The sequence below is a fragment of the Sturnira hondurensis genome, unplaced genomic scaffold, assembly GCF_014824575.4.
Source record: "Sturnira hondurensis isolate 20B ecotype Veracruz unplaced genomic scaffold, ASM1482457v3 Scaffold0013515, whole genome shotgun sequence".
NCBI lineage: Eukaryota > Metazoa > Chordata > Mammalia > Chiroptera > Phyllostomidae > Sturnira > Sturnira hondurensis.
In genome coordinates, this window is record NW_028086146.1 from 4738169 (window position 1) to 4753519 (window position 15351).

Consider the following 15351-nt stretch of genomic DNA (forward strand, 5'->3'; position numbering starts at 1 on the left):
TTTTAAACTTAGGAAACTATTGATATAGGCAAGGAAAATATTTATTATTCCTTTTTACAAGTGAGCTTTGAGAGGTTAAGTGCCTTGTCCAAAACTTTCAGGGGCTCCAGAAATGACTTCGGGTTGGCTATGCTTTCAGAGCCCAGGCTGGTACCCTCAGCTGCCTGTGGATCTTTACATTATGTGGATTTGTCTTGGGTCATTTCCTATCAGCAAATTTTAGACTTCCTCACTGGCTACAGAGTGGAATTCTGAAAATCTATTCTGCACTGAAAATGCCCTCTTTTCTTGAGGCAGTTTTTGCATGAGAGATTTGCCAAATCGAAGTAGGAGTGGAGAGAGTATGGGTGGGGAGAAGGACTGAGAACAAGGATATGGTATGGGGAGGGTGTTGAGAAGAGTTGGCAGAATCTGTGCTCAGGGAGATAATATTGGCTTCTTCTGGAACAAATAGTTGGAGGCTTGGGAGTGGCTGTGATTGGTTTCCTGCAGAAGCAGCTGGCACCTAGGTCCCTTTTCGTTAGGACTGGTCTATCTACCTCCTGGTGGAAGTGTGCTGATATGGGATGGTTTCAAATTCAGATCTGGGTTCTGTTGTCTGAGTCCTGCACCATGGAGAAGACAGCCTCTTGGAACTTGCTGCTTTAACTGTAAACGCTGTGAAGGGTCAATAATGCATGGGTGGAAGGGTCTAGGACAGAATCTGGTGAAGTTGAGCTCTCAATTGTAACTGCTTTTCCTTTCTTTCCTGGCAAAATCATACCAAGAAATCAACACAAGAAGAACCCTCTCCATTTTTTTTTTGGAGTAGAAGTTTAAATGCTGGAAGAAACAGTGATTAGGAACCTGCAGAGAATCAAATGACTCCTACAATCTCCCCTTCCTGTGCTGGTGACCCTCCAAAGTTTTCAATTCATCACTGTTTGATCTTGGATGCCTCCTGGAAATGGGGCCAGGAGGTGGGGAGGATTAAGTGCTGCGGGTGCTCTGGTGCTGCCCTATTCCGGACACCCCGGGCTCCTGGTCCTGTGAGTGGGTGGGACCTGGGGTCACTGGGTCTCAGACTCTGCTGAGCAAAGGTCCGTGAGCCAGCCCCACAACTCCCCTGAATGGCCTCTTGCCTCAGGGTGGACACACCTGCTATTGTTTTCAGGGAAGCTGGGTCCTCCAGCAGTGACCCCACCCGGGGTCTTTGCCCTTTGGCTGCACAGTCCTCTGGGGACTACTAGACACTGGGGGAGGATCAAAGCATTCCTGAGGGGCCTAAACACCCAGGGCCACAACTTTGTTGGCCTGGCCTCACCTTGACAATAAATTTTCTGCGAAGGAAGGGGCAGGAGTGGAGGGGGAAGGGGGCTTGGTGGCCAAGTGTAGGGGATGCGAGTTTTTTGCACCTGTGCTCCTGCTGCTGCATTAAATCAGTGTGAAGCAAGTGATGTCTCCCTTTTGCACGCCCCCTTCTACCTTCTACCTTCTCATCTCCCTCCTTTAGAACACCCGCCTGCTCTCTGGGGTCAGTGTTTTCAAAGAGAATATATTTCCTGTGGGCTCTTAAAGTTTATGTAGCACTTTGTTACAAGGGGCATGCCCTCAGGCTGGGCTTTCTTGCTCCCTGTCCCCTCTTTCTCCTCCCCACACACCTCCTTGGAGAAACCTTCATGTGAGCATTTTCCATTTTCTCACCCCATGTAGAAGTATTTAAAAAAAATATGGGGAAGAACATTCGAGGTGATTTGGTTCAACTTCAAGCCTTTTATTTTGCAGAGTAGCCAATCAAAGCCTAAAGAAGTGATGGTGAGTAAAATGGCTCAAGATCAAGGGTTACTTTAGCTGGCAAAACCAGGCACAGAACAGGGGAGTCCCTAGAGTCTTACTACTTTTTTTCACCACTTATTTCATAGACGGAAAGAATCCCAGAACTCTCTATCTTAGGCAGGTCAAGTCCTTTTAGAGGTGTCTGTGTTTTTGCCAATTGGCTTCGAGACATGGGATCATACTTCAGTCACTTGGATATATGGACAGTCACTTGCTGTCCATATGAAAGCAAAAACTGAGCCAAGTAGTTTGACTGTTTTATCCTCTCTTCTTCCCCACCCCCAATCCATCAGGATAGACGTGGAACATCCATGCTGTGCAGGTCACTCTGTTGCCGTCTTCCCCAGGCCAGGGCCAAGCTGAAGCACAGGGATTCTACTGCTAGAATTTGTAAGGAATCCCTCTCACCAGCAAGGACACTAGGGAGACTTTTCAGAGATAACAGCAAAGGAAGTATTTTGGCTCTCCCCAGAACCTAAACTCAGACCCCAGAAGCTGCTTATCACATAGAACAGGACTGGGCAGGCCTGTTTAAGCAGGCGGGTGATTTTTTTTTTTTGCTTAAAATCCAGCCAGAATAGACTTAATCTAGAACCCACAACAGTATCATGGGACCTTGATGATTTGTGAGAAGCCTTTGTCACATGAGTGAGTCCTCACTGGGCCTGGGCTCTAGGGAACTGCCTGTTTTGTGAAACTCTGCCATGTCCTCATCTTTCACTAGTTGACAGGTTTTTGGGTTTGTTTTCACATTATTGACTAGGATTTTGTCTAGGCATGTCAATTGCACAAGTGTGTAGGAGCAGAAACCTCACCAAGATGTCAAAATCAACACCAAGGTTTGTTTCTAATCCCACATCTGCCCCCTTTTTAGACTTTCTTCTGGGCCCTTGATTTTGTCACCCGAGCCCTGAGTGCATCAAAAGAGTTACTTTGTTCAAGTTTTTAATGTTTGAGAGAGAATTTAGAAATCATTGAATTTTACTTCTCGCATTATATTCAGGGACTCTGAGGCCTAGGAAGGAGAAAAGATTTGCCCAATGGAACACATGGATGGAATTTAGTTTTCACCATAGTGCCTGGCCCATCAATGCTTTGCTTCCTCCTCCCTCTCTTTATTATTCTCTACTTGGTAGTTGGACTGTTGGGAAAATATGGAGAATGATTTCAGTGTGGATAAAATGTTAAACCCCAAATATGGGATGGGAGTTAGGGGCAGATGGTTCTCAGGGTTTCCTGGTTTGGTTAATCATGAGGTCCCCTAGGGGCTCCAGGAAGGCCCAGAGCAGGATCCCGTGTGTGTGCCTGGCCTGTTGGTGTGGCTGGAAGCCACATGCCTTCTGATGGCTCCCTTTCATGGCAAGGACACGGCAAGGACACTACCGTGTTGTGGAACCCAGGCCCCACTACAACCCTGCGTCTCTCCCTCCCCCATGACCATTTGGAATGGGTGCTGAGAAGTCAAGGAGGCCTGCGGTTGCACCATCTCCTTAGCTGCTACAGACCCCCAAGTGAATTGAATGTGTTTCCCAGCAAAGAGGATGGAAATTATCTGGTGGTTGGGGTAGGTGGGCCAGGCAGATCCTCCTATATGCGCTGCATGATTGCTTCACAGTCCAGCGTCTGGTTCCAGAACCCGCTGCAAAGGGCACTTAAAAAAAAAAAAAACAAAATAAAACGAACAAACAAAAAAACTAGATGACGGAATCGAACTGGAGGGCCCTGGAGTTACTGTGGCCCCTCTGGCCCCGCGCAGCCACTTTGGTCCCAGGAACTTCTCTAAACTTCCAATTTCCTCTCCGTTTGCGAACAGAGGGGCGCGCACTAAGCGCATCCCTTTCCGGGCTTAAATGCCTGTGATTTAAACCCTGCTTTCCAAGGAAGAGGGATGTGAGCCCAGATCTCATTGTCCTTTTCTTCAGCCTTTTTTGTTGTTGTTATTTTTTGGGCAAGCAGAACAGAAAAAGGGAGAATTCTAACAGTTATCTCTTGCAAGCTGTCCCCCGCCCCATTGCTTGTGACAGGTCGTATATTTCATTACGCAAAGCAAATTGGGAAATTGTATCTCTGCAATCCCATCTGGGATTATTTATTTCGCCGTGTCCACAGCAGGTCAAAATTGTGAGGAGATACAATGTTAAGAGTGGCTTTCCGCGAGGGGAAGTAGATTCGAGGTCATCTCTGGAGAAACCGGAGCCATAATCGGACCAGAGTAAAGCACTTCTTCAGAGCTGTTCAAAAGTCCCCAAAATAATTTACCACCCCGGGCGGTGCAGCAGGTTGTTAGCGAGGTGACAGAGGCTGGAGGTGGAGGCCAGGGTTCCAACTCGCCCAGCTACATCTCCAGGCCTCGGGAGCTGGTAAAACGGGCCTCGAATTTCCCCAGCTGCCTGGGCTCTCTGCAGGTCAGTTCACTGAGTTAATAACAGAACCAGTAGAAGTAATACCTCCCAAGTACTGAATGTTCAGCCTGGGCGGTCACCCTGCCAGAGGTCTGTCTACAAGCGTTATTTAAGGTTAACTCCACTGAGGAAAGTGAAGCGCAAAGAAGGTTAAAGATCCTCTTCGCTGCAGATCTGGCCTTTTAACCCATTTGTCAGGTCCGAAACCTGGGCTCTCGGCCTCCAAGCCCACCGTCTGCGCAGAACCAAGGCTCCGAAAACCGCCCATGACCGTTCAACCCATACGGTCCAAAATTCAAGGAACCAAACGAGAGATGGCCAGGTCCTGCAGTCGGATCTCAGACTGCTGAACGGAGTCAGCGCCTGCGGAGTGGCCCGATTCCTGCCAGCTAGGATTCGCAGCACGGAACTGGATGGGGCAGCAGGCGCCAATTTGAAAGACACTTCCCTCCCTCTTTTTAGAGAGGTTATTGAGGTAGTTAAAAAAAAGAAAGCCGTCCTCACCAAGAAAAAAATAAGGAAAACATAGACAATCCTCCCCTTCCTTTCCGGCTGTATTTCCAGGTTCCCTTGCTTGACTCCCTGAAAGCGGGCCTCGCACTGGATGGGTCTTAGATGCGTGGGGACAGGAAGGGGTGCGGGTGAGAGAGAGTTGCAGTAAAGGGATAGGGACGTGAACGGGGAAGGTCCGCAACTGCCGGCTAGGAAAAAAGAAAACCCCGCGCGCCACCCCCACCAACTAGTCTGGCAACGTCCACAGCGGCCTCGCCGCTTTGTCATTTACAAGAGGGGCTGCAAATTGCACTTCCTAATTTGGTGTCCGTTTACAAGCCAAAGCACTTCTCCTTCCTCCCCTACCAGGTCTTCAGCCACGTCTTGACCCCCTTTAAGAACCTGGAGAAAGAAGCTGGATTCCCTGTGCCCTGCCTTTCAATACAACCAGTGAGGCACTCGGAGGCTGGGCCCTGGGAACTGCATGGCACATCCACCTCTGGGATGAGTAGACGTTTACTGAGCTCTGTGTGAAGACTAGGTGAAGACTCTGTCCTCCTCATTCTGTCTTCACAACCACTAGGCGAAGGAAGGTCCTTCTTTCCATTTTGCACCCGAGGCAACTGAGGAGCAGAAAAATAGTTGAGCGAGGCTGCGGAATCAGTGGAACCACCAGCCCTGAGCCTGGGCTCTCTAACTGTTATTGTCTTTGAATATTTAATACACTAACCAGTTTGTGCAACTTTAGATTCCTTTTAAATTTCCCCAGGAAAATGCAGATAATTTCACATTTAATATTGGAGTTCCTTATACCTCCTAAGCTCAAATCTCCCGCCCTCCAGCCTTCTCCTTCATCACCTCACCTCTCAGCAGTTGTTGGGGTCATAATTCTCAGGGCCTCGGAGTGGAGTGTAATTCTACTGGATCACAATTACAGCTCCTTGCCCCCAAGTGCAGCAGATGGGGTTCAGGGAGGATAAGACAGGTGGAGCTGGGTGGGGGGGGCACATGGAGATGGGCAGGGAAGTCTGGAGGAAGCAGTGGGACTGTTGCTTAGGTTTTTGGTAGGGGTGGGGGGAGCATGCTGGGGAGGTAATTGTCCTGGGCCTACCTACAGAACCCCATGGGCCCAGCTGCTCCAGGAAGCACATGGGAGCCACTTTCTCCACTTCTGGCTGGTTGCTGCTCCGAGGAAGCCACCAGGCTCTGATCCACGTTCCAAAGGCTTTACTCTCTTGGTTTGCTCCCAAAGCCGGCTCTACCGCCCTTGGGTGCCTGCATCCCCCTCCCATTTTGGCTTCAGCTGGTGTAGTTTACTGTACACAAATCTCACTTGTTTCCTCCTTATATAGCAGCTTGTACAACTCGAACTAATTCAAGGGCTGCCCATCTGGTTTATTTTAATAAAATAAACAGCAGCTCACATCCCTGTCCACTCCTGTTCCTTCTCCCCAATCTAGTTACCTCAAATTAACAAACCTACTTTCTTGATTTTCTTAATCTGCATCACTGGAGAAAGGCTAATGATTTCTTGCCTCCCCGCCCCCCCAGCAATTAATAAAAACATAGCCTGCCAATCTGAGTACTACACACAGCCCTGCCCCCAGGTGGAGGTGAGTGGGTGGGTTGTAGATTGCATACACTTCATGGAGCTTGTGTTTGCAAAGGCAGAAAAATGCAGCTAGCAGGGGGAGTCACAGAAAAGAAAAGCCGAATGAGTTGATCAAAACGTGCCGTGTCCTGTTAAAGGAGGACTGCTTGAAATGCAAGCTACTAAAATGAAAAGCGGTGCTGGGGAATAAAATAAAAAACGTGAACCTATGCGAATTTTCCTGGCTGGGAGTGAAGAACTCCATGAATTTTTTCAGACTTGAGAGCTTAAGAGCAAAGGTCGATATAGGACCAAGCTACTCACCAGTCCACTGCCCTCCCCACGGCCAGCGCCTGACCTAGGGCTCCTCTTTAAACCTCAGTTTTGGCATTGAGAAAAACACGGGGAAAATAATCTGCATATATGAACAGATGCGCTTGTGTAAGTATAAACACCAAAGCTAAAACTCACTGGTGTTTGGTGGTGCCAAGCGAGGGGCTGACTCTGTCCCCTGTCTGCGCATGCACCGCTCCCAAGTCACCCTTTGAGACGCCCAGAGCTTCTGAGCTGCCCCTAGGAATAAGCAGGGCTGTTTCTCTACTTCTTTCCCTGAGCACCGCAAGCGGCAGAGAAGTCCCCTCACAAAGGGAAATCACAGTGCCTAGTCCCCGGGGAAGAGCTTTCTCACCTAGCCAAAAGTTGGAGAATACGTGCGCCCAGCTGTTCGCATTAGTTTCACAGCAATTCCTAAGCTCCCACGTCGGAAACTCTCGGAGCTTGGTTAACTTCTAACTTCCTGAGGGGCTCTGAGAAAATTACATTACATATTGCTCAGCAATTTCCTTTTTATTGCGGGCCTACTATGTGCTCAGTGTAACGGCACTCAATTTCCTAATATGTCTCCTAAACCGATCTTGAGAGGTATTATTTAGAGGTGTAACCAGAAAAGCATCTAAGTGATTTTTAAATTTACTTAAAGAAATAGAATGCAGCATTGAATTGGGGGACTAATTCTTTTCCACGTGTTGTTAATTAAACTGTTATTAAATATTTATGTAAGGATTTTGAGGCAGACAGTAGGTCTTTTTTTCCTTTATAAATAAGGCACACTAAAAAGGTAATCTTTTCTTTAAAAGAACTTCGTTTTAAAACATACTTAGAGCGAATATATTGTACCTAAATCTCTTAAAGGTAAGTATGTCCGTTCTCCTTCAAATCAACTGTAATGGTAATTGAAAGCTGAAAAATGTAATTGACATAGATGATTTCGTGACCTGCCTGCCTCACAGGCTAGGTGAAGGTTAACGAGGAACTACTCTGCATTTCGAAGACTACAGGCGTTGGCCGGAAAAATATCTACAGGTCATTTGTCCGCTAACCCCCTGCGGTGCAAGGTAACTATTGATTTAGTCGTGCGGAAGAAAGTAAGATGCCGCTGTGCTCCCGATTAGAGAGGCCTCATTTTTCCGCCCAATTGGGGTTAAAGATCCAGCCGCAGACTACGGGTGATGCTGACAATGTAGAGATCAACAGTAGCTTTCTATCTCTGCCGTGCCGTCTATTACCTTCTCCCGCGGGCAACGCGATTCATAATAGTGTGTGTCTGTTTCCTAGTCGGGGAGATAACCGGCGACTTCACCTCTGCTGGCACCGTCACGCTTCGGATTTAGCGTCGGGACGGCTACCCGGCTGCACCGAAGGCAGCGCAGGACTATTCTGGCTCAGTGCGACTGGGAGGAGCGTGGCCGCCACCAGGCGGAGACGCGGCGGGGAGGGGGTCAGAGAAACTCCGGGTCGGCACGCCTCGACCAATCAGCGTGCACACCGCCTGACAACTGGCCAATCAGCGGGTGCGAAGTTCGGGGCCCGAACGGATAATACTAGGAATAGGGAGCTGATGCAGAAGACTGCGGCTAGGAACCCAGCGTCGCGCGTAGCTGTGTGCGTTCGCCCGCCCCAAGAGCCCTTGGTCTGAGGCTGGCCGGCGCGGCTCGACCCTTCCCCCCCAGCTTGGGGCAGAGGAAGCCGAAAGTAGCTTCAGCGAAGTGAAGCGCCCAGGGCAGCCGTGGACAGATCTTAACTTTGCAGAGACCGGGATGTGTAGGGCGAGGCCGTAAGGACTTGACTCATCTTCTCCATCCCCCTTTTACCCTACTCCCCATCTAGTGGGCTCCGGGCTCCCAGCTGTCAGCCCCCCCAACCCCGATTTCGTGGCAGGGTGTGGCGACCCCGATTTCTGTTTGCAAGCACAGCCAGCAGTCCAAGAGCCAGGTCCCAAGGCTGGATATCTTTTGCCTCGGCTGCTGGCCCGGGGTTCAGAGTCTTGGTGAGTGCTGTGATGTTGCTGGGGTGTCAGGGAGGGCAAAGGGTAAGAATCACCTTTCCTTATCTTTTTTATTTTACTTGGAAGTCTTGCCTTAGAGCGCAAACCATGCCCGATGTGCACAGAGCCGCACGGCTCAGCGAAGCGCGGCCCAAACACAGTTGATGCTGTAAGGGCATCTGTATCTCTGTGCCCATTGTCCCTATGGGACTGTAATGACAGCCCAACAGTTTGTCACTTATTAGCTGGGGTGGGAAGGGGCATGAGAAGGCCTGTCCAAGCCCACGGAGGGGTCTTCATGAGGGTGTAGGTGGATGAGAGACATTTAGGAGCCAAAGGGCCCCTTGTGAGGCAAAGGAAAATAATTCGACCATAGACATTTCTATATTCATCGTGGCCATACTAGTTGGGTACGGGGAAGCCTGACGAGTGGCCTAAGCCGGCCTATTTAGAGACAATGCTTAAGTGTGTGTGTGTGTGTGTGTGTGTGTGTGTGTGTGATCAGTGCATTACCCAGGGACTCTCCAAAAAGCGTGTGTACGGCTAGAGTGGGCTTCAGTTAAAGGTCAGGTGCTCACAGAGCACTTAGAATTAATAGATAAATACTTGTTGGGTTGGGATCTCGGGGGGCCCTAAAGTTACAAGACAAGGCATGTGTGGCCTGGATATAAGGAAAGGGTAAAGAACAGGGCTCCTCAGGGGATGGAGGCGGGCAGACCGGGAGGGTTGGCCGCAAGGCTTGGGGATAGTGCCTCACTGCGGTGGGTTTTGGGGTCTTTTTGTGTCTCCCAGAGTGCAGGCCACTGACCGTGGGCCCCAGCGGAGCGCCACGCGCTATGGCCGACCGGCAGGCGGGCCCGGGGGCCGGGGACTGGGAGATCGACGTGGAGAGCCTGGAGCTGGAGGAGGACGACTGCGGGGTGCCGCCGCCAACGCCGCCTGGGCCCAACCCGCCGCAGCCGGAGGAGGACGGCGAGGATGACGACGAAGAGGACGAGGACGATGACGATGTGGACGACGAGGGCGATGGCGACGAGGCAGGAGCGTCCCCAGGGGTGTCGTGTCGGCCGCCGCAGCAGGGGGTCACCCAGCCGAGGCCGCCTCCCGCGCCGCAGGACTCGCAGGCCTCGCTGGCCCCCTCCGGGAACCCGGAGCGCAGCGCGCACTCAGGCAGCGGCGCGGAGCCGCGCAAGCTGAGCCGCACGCCCAAGTGCGCGCGCTGCCGCAACCACGGCGTAGTGTCCTGTCTCAAGGGTCACAAACGCTTCTGCCGCTGGCGTGACTGCCAGTGTGCCAACTGCCTACTGGTGGTGGAGCGGCAGCGCGTCATGGCCGCCCAGGTGGCGCTCCGGAGGCAGCAGGCCACAGAGGTGCGTACCGCGGGGCGTCAGAGCCGCGGTGGGTGTCGGGGAGCCAAAGGGGACAAGGCTGCACCCCTCACATGGGGGCCCAGGGTCTTGGGGCGCCTGGCACTTCCTCGGGAGTATGGGGAGAACAGTTTTCTGCTCTCGACCCGGCTTGCAGGGTCGAGAGGGAGGATGCTCTGGGCGTCGCTGGGGAACTTCGTAGAAAAGATTTTGTGTGAAAAAGCAGTTAGGCCCTGAAAGTCATTAGGTCTGCTCGGGACATGGTGAAAAGAGCATTTTATTTTATTTTTTATATTTTAAAGTTTATTGGTGGTGTTGGCTGGAGGAGGGTTAGAGTGTGGCGTCCTTTTCGATGCTTAGTGTTGTACTCTTGTTGATGGTGAAAAAGAACCACCTCGGGCATAGGTTGCTCCCGCTGTCCTGGGCCGTTTAATTAGGCTGAATGTGGTGCCCATTTCACAGATGAGATCAGAAGTGGCATGGGAAGTTAGGTGTCCACAGCTCAAGATCAGGCAGCCAGAGCTTTCTTAAGAACTGTTGGAGGGGCGTCTGCCGCCTCTCACTATGAGGCCCCAGTTTGTGGGAAGGACCCAGGATTTTCTTGAAAGCAAAGGCGTTTCTTGAACGTCTGACTTGATGTTTCCACGTGTTCCTGCACACCGGGAGGGGAGCTCAGAGTGACGGAGGCTACGCGCGCGGCTCCCTCTCACATTCAGGGCTGGGGAAAGATTTTTTATTTTACTTTTTTTGGCCAGGAGGGGCCCGGGAGTGGATCTCTATAACACCGAAAATAATGGCCCTAATGGAACGACTCCAAGGTCCCTGGAGAGCGAGCTGGACGCCTGAGGGGGGCCCTGGTCCGGGTTCGGTCTCGGCCTCCTTCTGCGTCCTATGTGTTTCACCGCGGACCCTGCGACCCTGCGTTCCCTCTTGCACCCTATGGCCTCCTGGGCTAGACACTAGACCAGAAGGGCACAGCAGTCTACCCACCTGGCGGTGACTGCAGGAGGAAGGCCTCCTTATCCCGCAGCCCTCGCGGCTTCGGAGGGTTTTGTTCACCTTCTTGAGTCCCCCTCGCCCAGTGAACAATCCAGAGTTTCTGGCCAGAACAGGGAAGAGTCTAAGAGATAGGGACCCTCATATCTATCCCTCGACCCCCTGCACCCATCCTACTCTTCCTATTGTGGGGAGAAACCAGCACCACGTCATTACCCAATAGCAGGCCATGGGCACCTTCAGCCCTGTCTCTCGGTTCAGAGGATATGGTGCTTGGCGGCGGCGGAGGCGCAGCTGTCTTTTAGGGCCCAGGGCCGGGTTCCCACTATCTACTGTGGCTTTTCTTCCTCCGAATCATTCCCGCAATTCTGGCTGCTTGGACGTATCTGGGACGACTCTGGCAAAGCAGCCCCAGAGAAAGCCAGGGCCCTGCTCACCAGCTGGTGGCTTCGGATAGAGCTAGCTCGTTGTGTTGGAATTAAGGAGTGCTAATATTAATTCATTTGGAATCATTTTCATGTAGGATAGAAAACATGAATACATTTAGCCCCAGAAGCGGTACTGATACCCTTTCCTTCTTGTTTTTCTCCCACATTTTAAAAAAAGGCATTATTGATTATTTCTTGTGTTTATAGGACAAGAAGGGGCTTTCTGGGAAACAGAGTAACTTCGAGCGCAAAGCTGTGTATCAGAGGCAAGTCAGGACACCCAGTTTGCTGGCCAAAAGTATTTTAGAAGGTAAAGCAACACAAAATCATCCCTTTGGCCTTTAAAACCAAGTTCTGAGTGATTCTCATCATTCTGGTGTGTGGTATTTTTATTAACCTTTGAAGGGGCAGTCTGAGGGGAATGTACCTTTCATTAGAAGGTTTTACTCCAGGAAGAAAATCAGGACGTGGGAAAATGAATCCATCCTGTTTTTGTCGCTGGTAATTTTGTTGTCTGCTTAAGAGTAAATGGATTAGCGGGGAGTGCGTATGAAACTTGCCCTAGTGTGAGGGAGATACCCTGCCAAGTGATCCCAGAGCAGGTGTCCTGGAAGGAAATAAATGTTAAAAACTTATTTAGTTGTTGGAGCTGAGTATAGAGTACATCACATGAGGACTTTAGCAGCTACCTACACTAACACTTCTGGTCTGGGCAGTCCAGCCTCTAATTCTAGTCATTTTCATTTTACCATTTCCCTCCTTGGATTATTTATAATTGTGGTTTTTCCACACTTAATTTTATCATTTTGACAGTTGAGATTGTAGAACCAAACAAGCGAAGTGAAGGCTGAATACAGTGTGAAATCTTTAACACTTTCCATGTTTTTACTTCCTTTAAAGCCTGGGGATACATTAATTTCTCTTAAACTACTACTGATTTTTCAAAGCATCTCTAGGTGCAGAATTTATTTATTAACCTGATAAATGATATATTGACTACCTTTCACCAATTAAGGAAAAGAAATGTTTGTATTTGCTCTAAGTACTGCTGCTTCAAACATTCAGGTTGAAAAGTAGATTTTTTTTTTGTTTAAGGAGACATTTGAATTTTGTTTTTTCTTATGTAGCTTCTGAATTGAGTTTGGTCTGGACAGGTTTTAAAGTTTGTTCTTGTCTTACCCTGTTCAGTGTACTTCTGACCTTAGAATTGTTTCTGATGCTTTGAAAGTGAATTTGATTACAAACTGGGTAAACAGATTTGTAACCATAGGGCCTACACTGATAAACTGAAACTGTTGCCAGTGCAATTTGAGGAGTGGGAGGAAGAAATAAACGTAATATTAAATTGGAGTAAATAACTTTCTCACAAAAACTTACTTTAGAAAAAGAAACATCCATTTTCAAATTTTATTTTATTTGCAAATGAGTATGATGGATTTGTCCCTATGTAAACACAACCATTACAATGGATCCTTCAAACAAATTTGCCTGGGGATGATGAATGCATTTATACCACCAATAAATCTATTTATATTGTTATATTAATTTTTGCTTTCAACTTTATAAATTTGAGATGACTTAATCTATGTCCTAATGATTGCTTGTTCAACCATTTGGGTGTCTGGCCAGCATGATTAGTGCTTGGGAAAAATGCATCAGAGCAGTTATTTTTAATATAGCAGGGGATCTCAGCGCCAGCCCCCACTTTTGTTTGTTTGTTTGTTTTTATTGGTGGTCCGGTCAGGGGCCTGGTTCCATGTTCACTGCAGAGTCTGTTTGACGAGTTAACAGCTCTTTCTAGTTTCCTTGTCTTTTCTGTATTTCCTTATGTCTTTTCTGTTTTTCTCCTCACTAATCTGCTTTAACTTTCTCTTTTTTTCCTAGTTCTCCTTGGATTATTCTCCAACTGTAACAATGTGTACATAATGAGCCATCTTTAGAAAATAAAAGTGACATCAGCTCTAGGTATAGATACCTTTTTTAATAATGGAAAAAGATGATATGGAGGGTAATGAATCATTGATTGAAGTAAGATTAGCAGCCTTGTTCTTGTTGTGTAGGAGCCTGGGAAGAATATAAACATTTCAGCCAGTAAAGTATGCTTGTCAAAGTAAACAAACACACTTATAAGTACTAAAACAACAATAATAAAAAAGTTAGAACATGGATATCCTTTCCCCCAAATGGAACAATTTTAAATTGAACCAATACTTTTGCTTTCTGTATAAAAATATTAGTGATATAGAACTATAAACATTGTTTTGCATATTTGCAGTGCTTCTGTTGCTTTCTAGATTTCCAGATTTTCCCCCCTAGATGTTAATCTCTTTCATATGCAATGCTTGCTTATTCTAGGCTACCGCCCCATCCCAGCAGAGACTTATGTGGGAGGGAGCTTACCTCTACCTCCCCCAGTAAGTGACCGGATGAGGAAAAGGCGGGCCTTTGCTGATAAAGAATTGGAGAACATTATGCTGGAGAGAGAATATAAAGAGAGGGAGATGTTGGAAGCTTCCCAAGCTGCTGCGTTGTTCCTGCCCAACCACATGGTACATGGACCTGAATACAACTCCTACAAAAGTGCTTACAGCCCCACCCCAGTGGAACCACCAAACAAAGACTTCTGTAATTTTTTGCCTACCTGCCTTGATCTAACCATGCAATATTCAGGGTCTGGGAATATGGAACTAATTTCTTCTAATGTCAGTGTGGCCACAACTTACAGACAGTATCCCTTGTCCTCAAGATTTTTGGTGTGGCCCAAGTGTGGCCCCATTAGTGACACTCTCCTCTACCAGCAGTGCCTGCTGAACACCACCACCTCAGTTCAAGCCCTGAAACCTGGGGCCAGCTGGGACTTGAAGGGACTACAAGTCCAGGATGGACTGGTTGCAGAACATGATATGATGCCACCAAAACTGGAAGGTTCTCTGGTGCTGCCTCACACTCCTGAGGTCCAGACCTTAAGAAGTGACCTTCAGGGTCACCAGGCTGTCCCTGAGAGGTCTGCATTCTCCCCACCCCGACGGAATTTCTCTCCGATTGTTGACACGGACTCCCTGGCAGCTCAAGGGCGCATCTTAAACAAGATCAGCAAAGAAAGCACCAGGCACCCTCTGCCACTTAAACATAATCCATTCCACTCATTATTCCAGCAAACTCTTAATGACAAATCAGGTTCTGAGTTGAAAACACCATTTGTCAAAGAGGCCTTTGAAGAGGCCCCTAAGAAACACAGAGAGTGTTTAGTCAAGGAGAACCAGAAGTACACATTTACAATAGATAGATGTGCAAAAGACCTTTTTGTAGCCAAACAAGTTGGAACAAAACTCGCGGTGAATGAACCGCTGTCATTTTCTGTTGAGTCTATTCTCAAAAGGCCTTCATCTGCCATCACTCACATCTCTCAGTGAAAGCCTGCTGAAATGGAAAGCTGGATTTTCTGCAGTCTCAGAAGGTTCTTACCCGTTGCTGATTTTTTTTTTTAAAGAAAAAAGTTAAGATGTTTGTATAAAGGAATTTCTAATGTAAATGATGATGATTAAAAAAATTTATATTCATATGCATGTACTTCTCACCACATGTTTAAACTTAAAAATGGAAGTTGCTTATGTGCAAATTATAAAGTTTCACACTTCACACATTATTTCAAAAAGCAATAAAATTGACACTGCCTTATAAAAAACCCAGTATTTGCTGAAGTAAATAGTTGTCCCTGTCTAGGCAAAAAATCTAATGTCTATGAAATGTGATCTTTATTTTTCTATGATTTTTTTGTATTTTAAGTGCTTTTAATGGCCCCTGGGAGCCACAGGAGAACGCTTATAATGCTTTAGTTGTTGCATTTTGGAGACATGTAAATTTAGTTATTCAAGACTGAGGCAAAATAGCTTTACGGAGAACATAGGGAAGATTTTCGTGTTTATAGAATCATCAT

The 15351-nt window shown here is 48.1% G+C and overlaps 1 protein-coding gene across 3 annotated transcripts; it reads left to right on the plus strand.

Annotated features, from left to right (window-relative positions):
* Window positions 1-8194: 8194 nt before the first annotated feature.
* On the plus strand, window positions 8195-15120 carry DMRT2 (doublesex and mab-3 related transcription factor 2). Of its 3 annotated transcripts, XM_037061730.1 has the most exons (5): window positions 8195-8626; window positions 9416-9993; window positions 11622-11724; window positions 13299-13379; window positions 13770-13859. In XM_037061730.1, exons 2-4 carry the CDS (start codon window positions 9460-9462, stop codon window positions 13352-13354), a joined length of 693 nt encoding a protein of 230 aa, XP_036917625.1. In that variant the 5' UTR covers window positions 8195-8626; window positions 9416-9459; the 3' UTR covers window positions 13355-13379; window positions 13770-13859. The 3 variants fall into 3 exon arrangements, with proteins under 3 accessions (XP_036917625.1, XP_036917623.1, XP_036917624.1); XM_037061728.1 differs by lacking the exon at window positions 13299-13379 and having other exon boundaries at window positions 8197-8626; window positions 13770-15120; XM_037061729.1 differs by lacking the exons at window positions 8195-8626; window positions 9416-9993; window positions 11622-11724 and having other exon boundaries at window positions 13770-15119.
* Window positions 15121-15351: the final 231 nt, after the last annotated feature.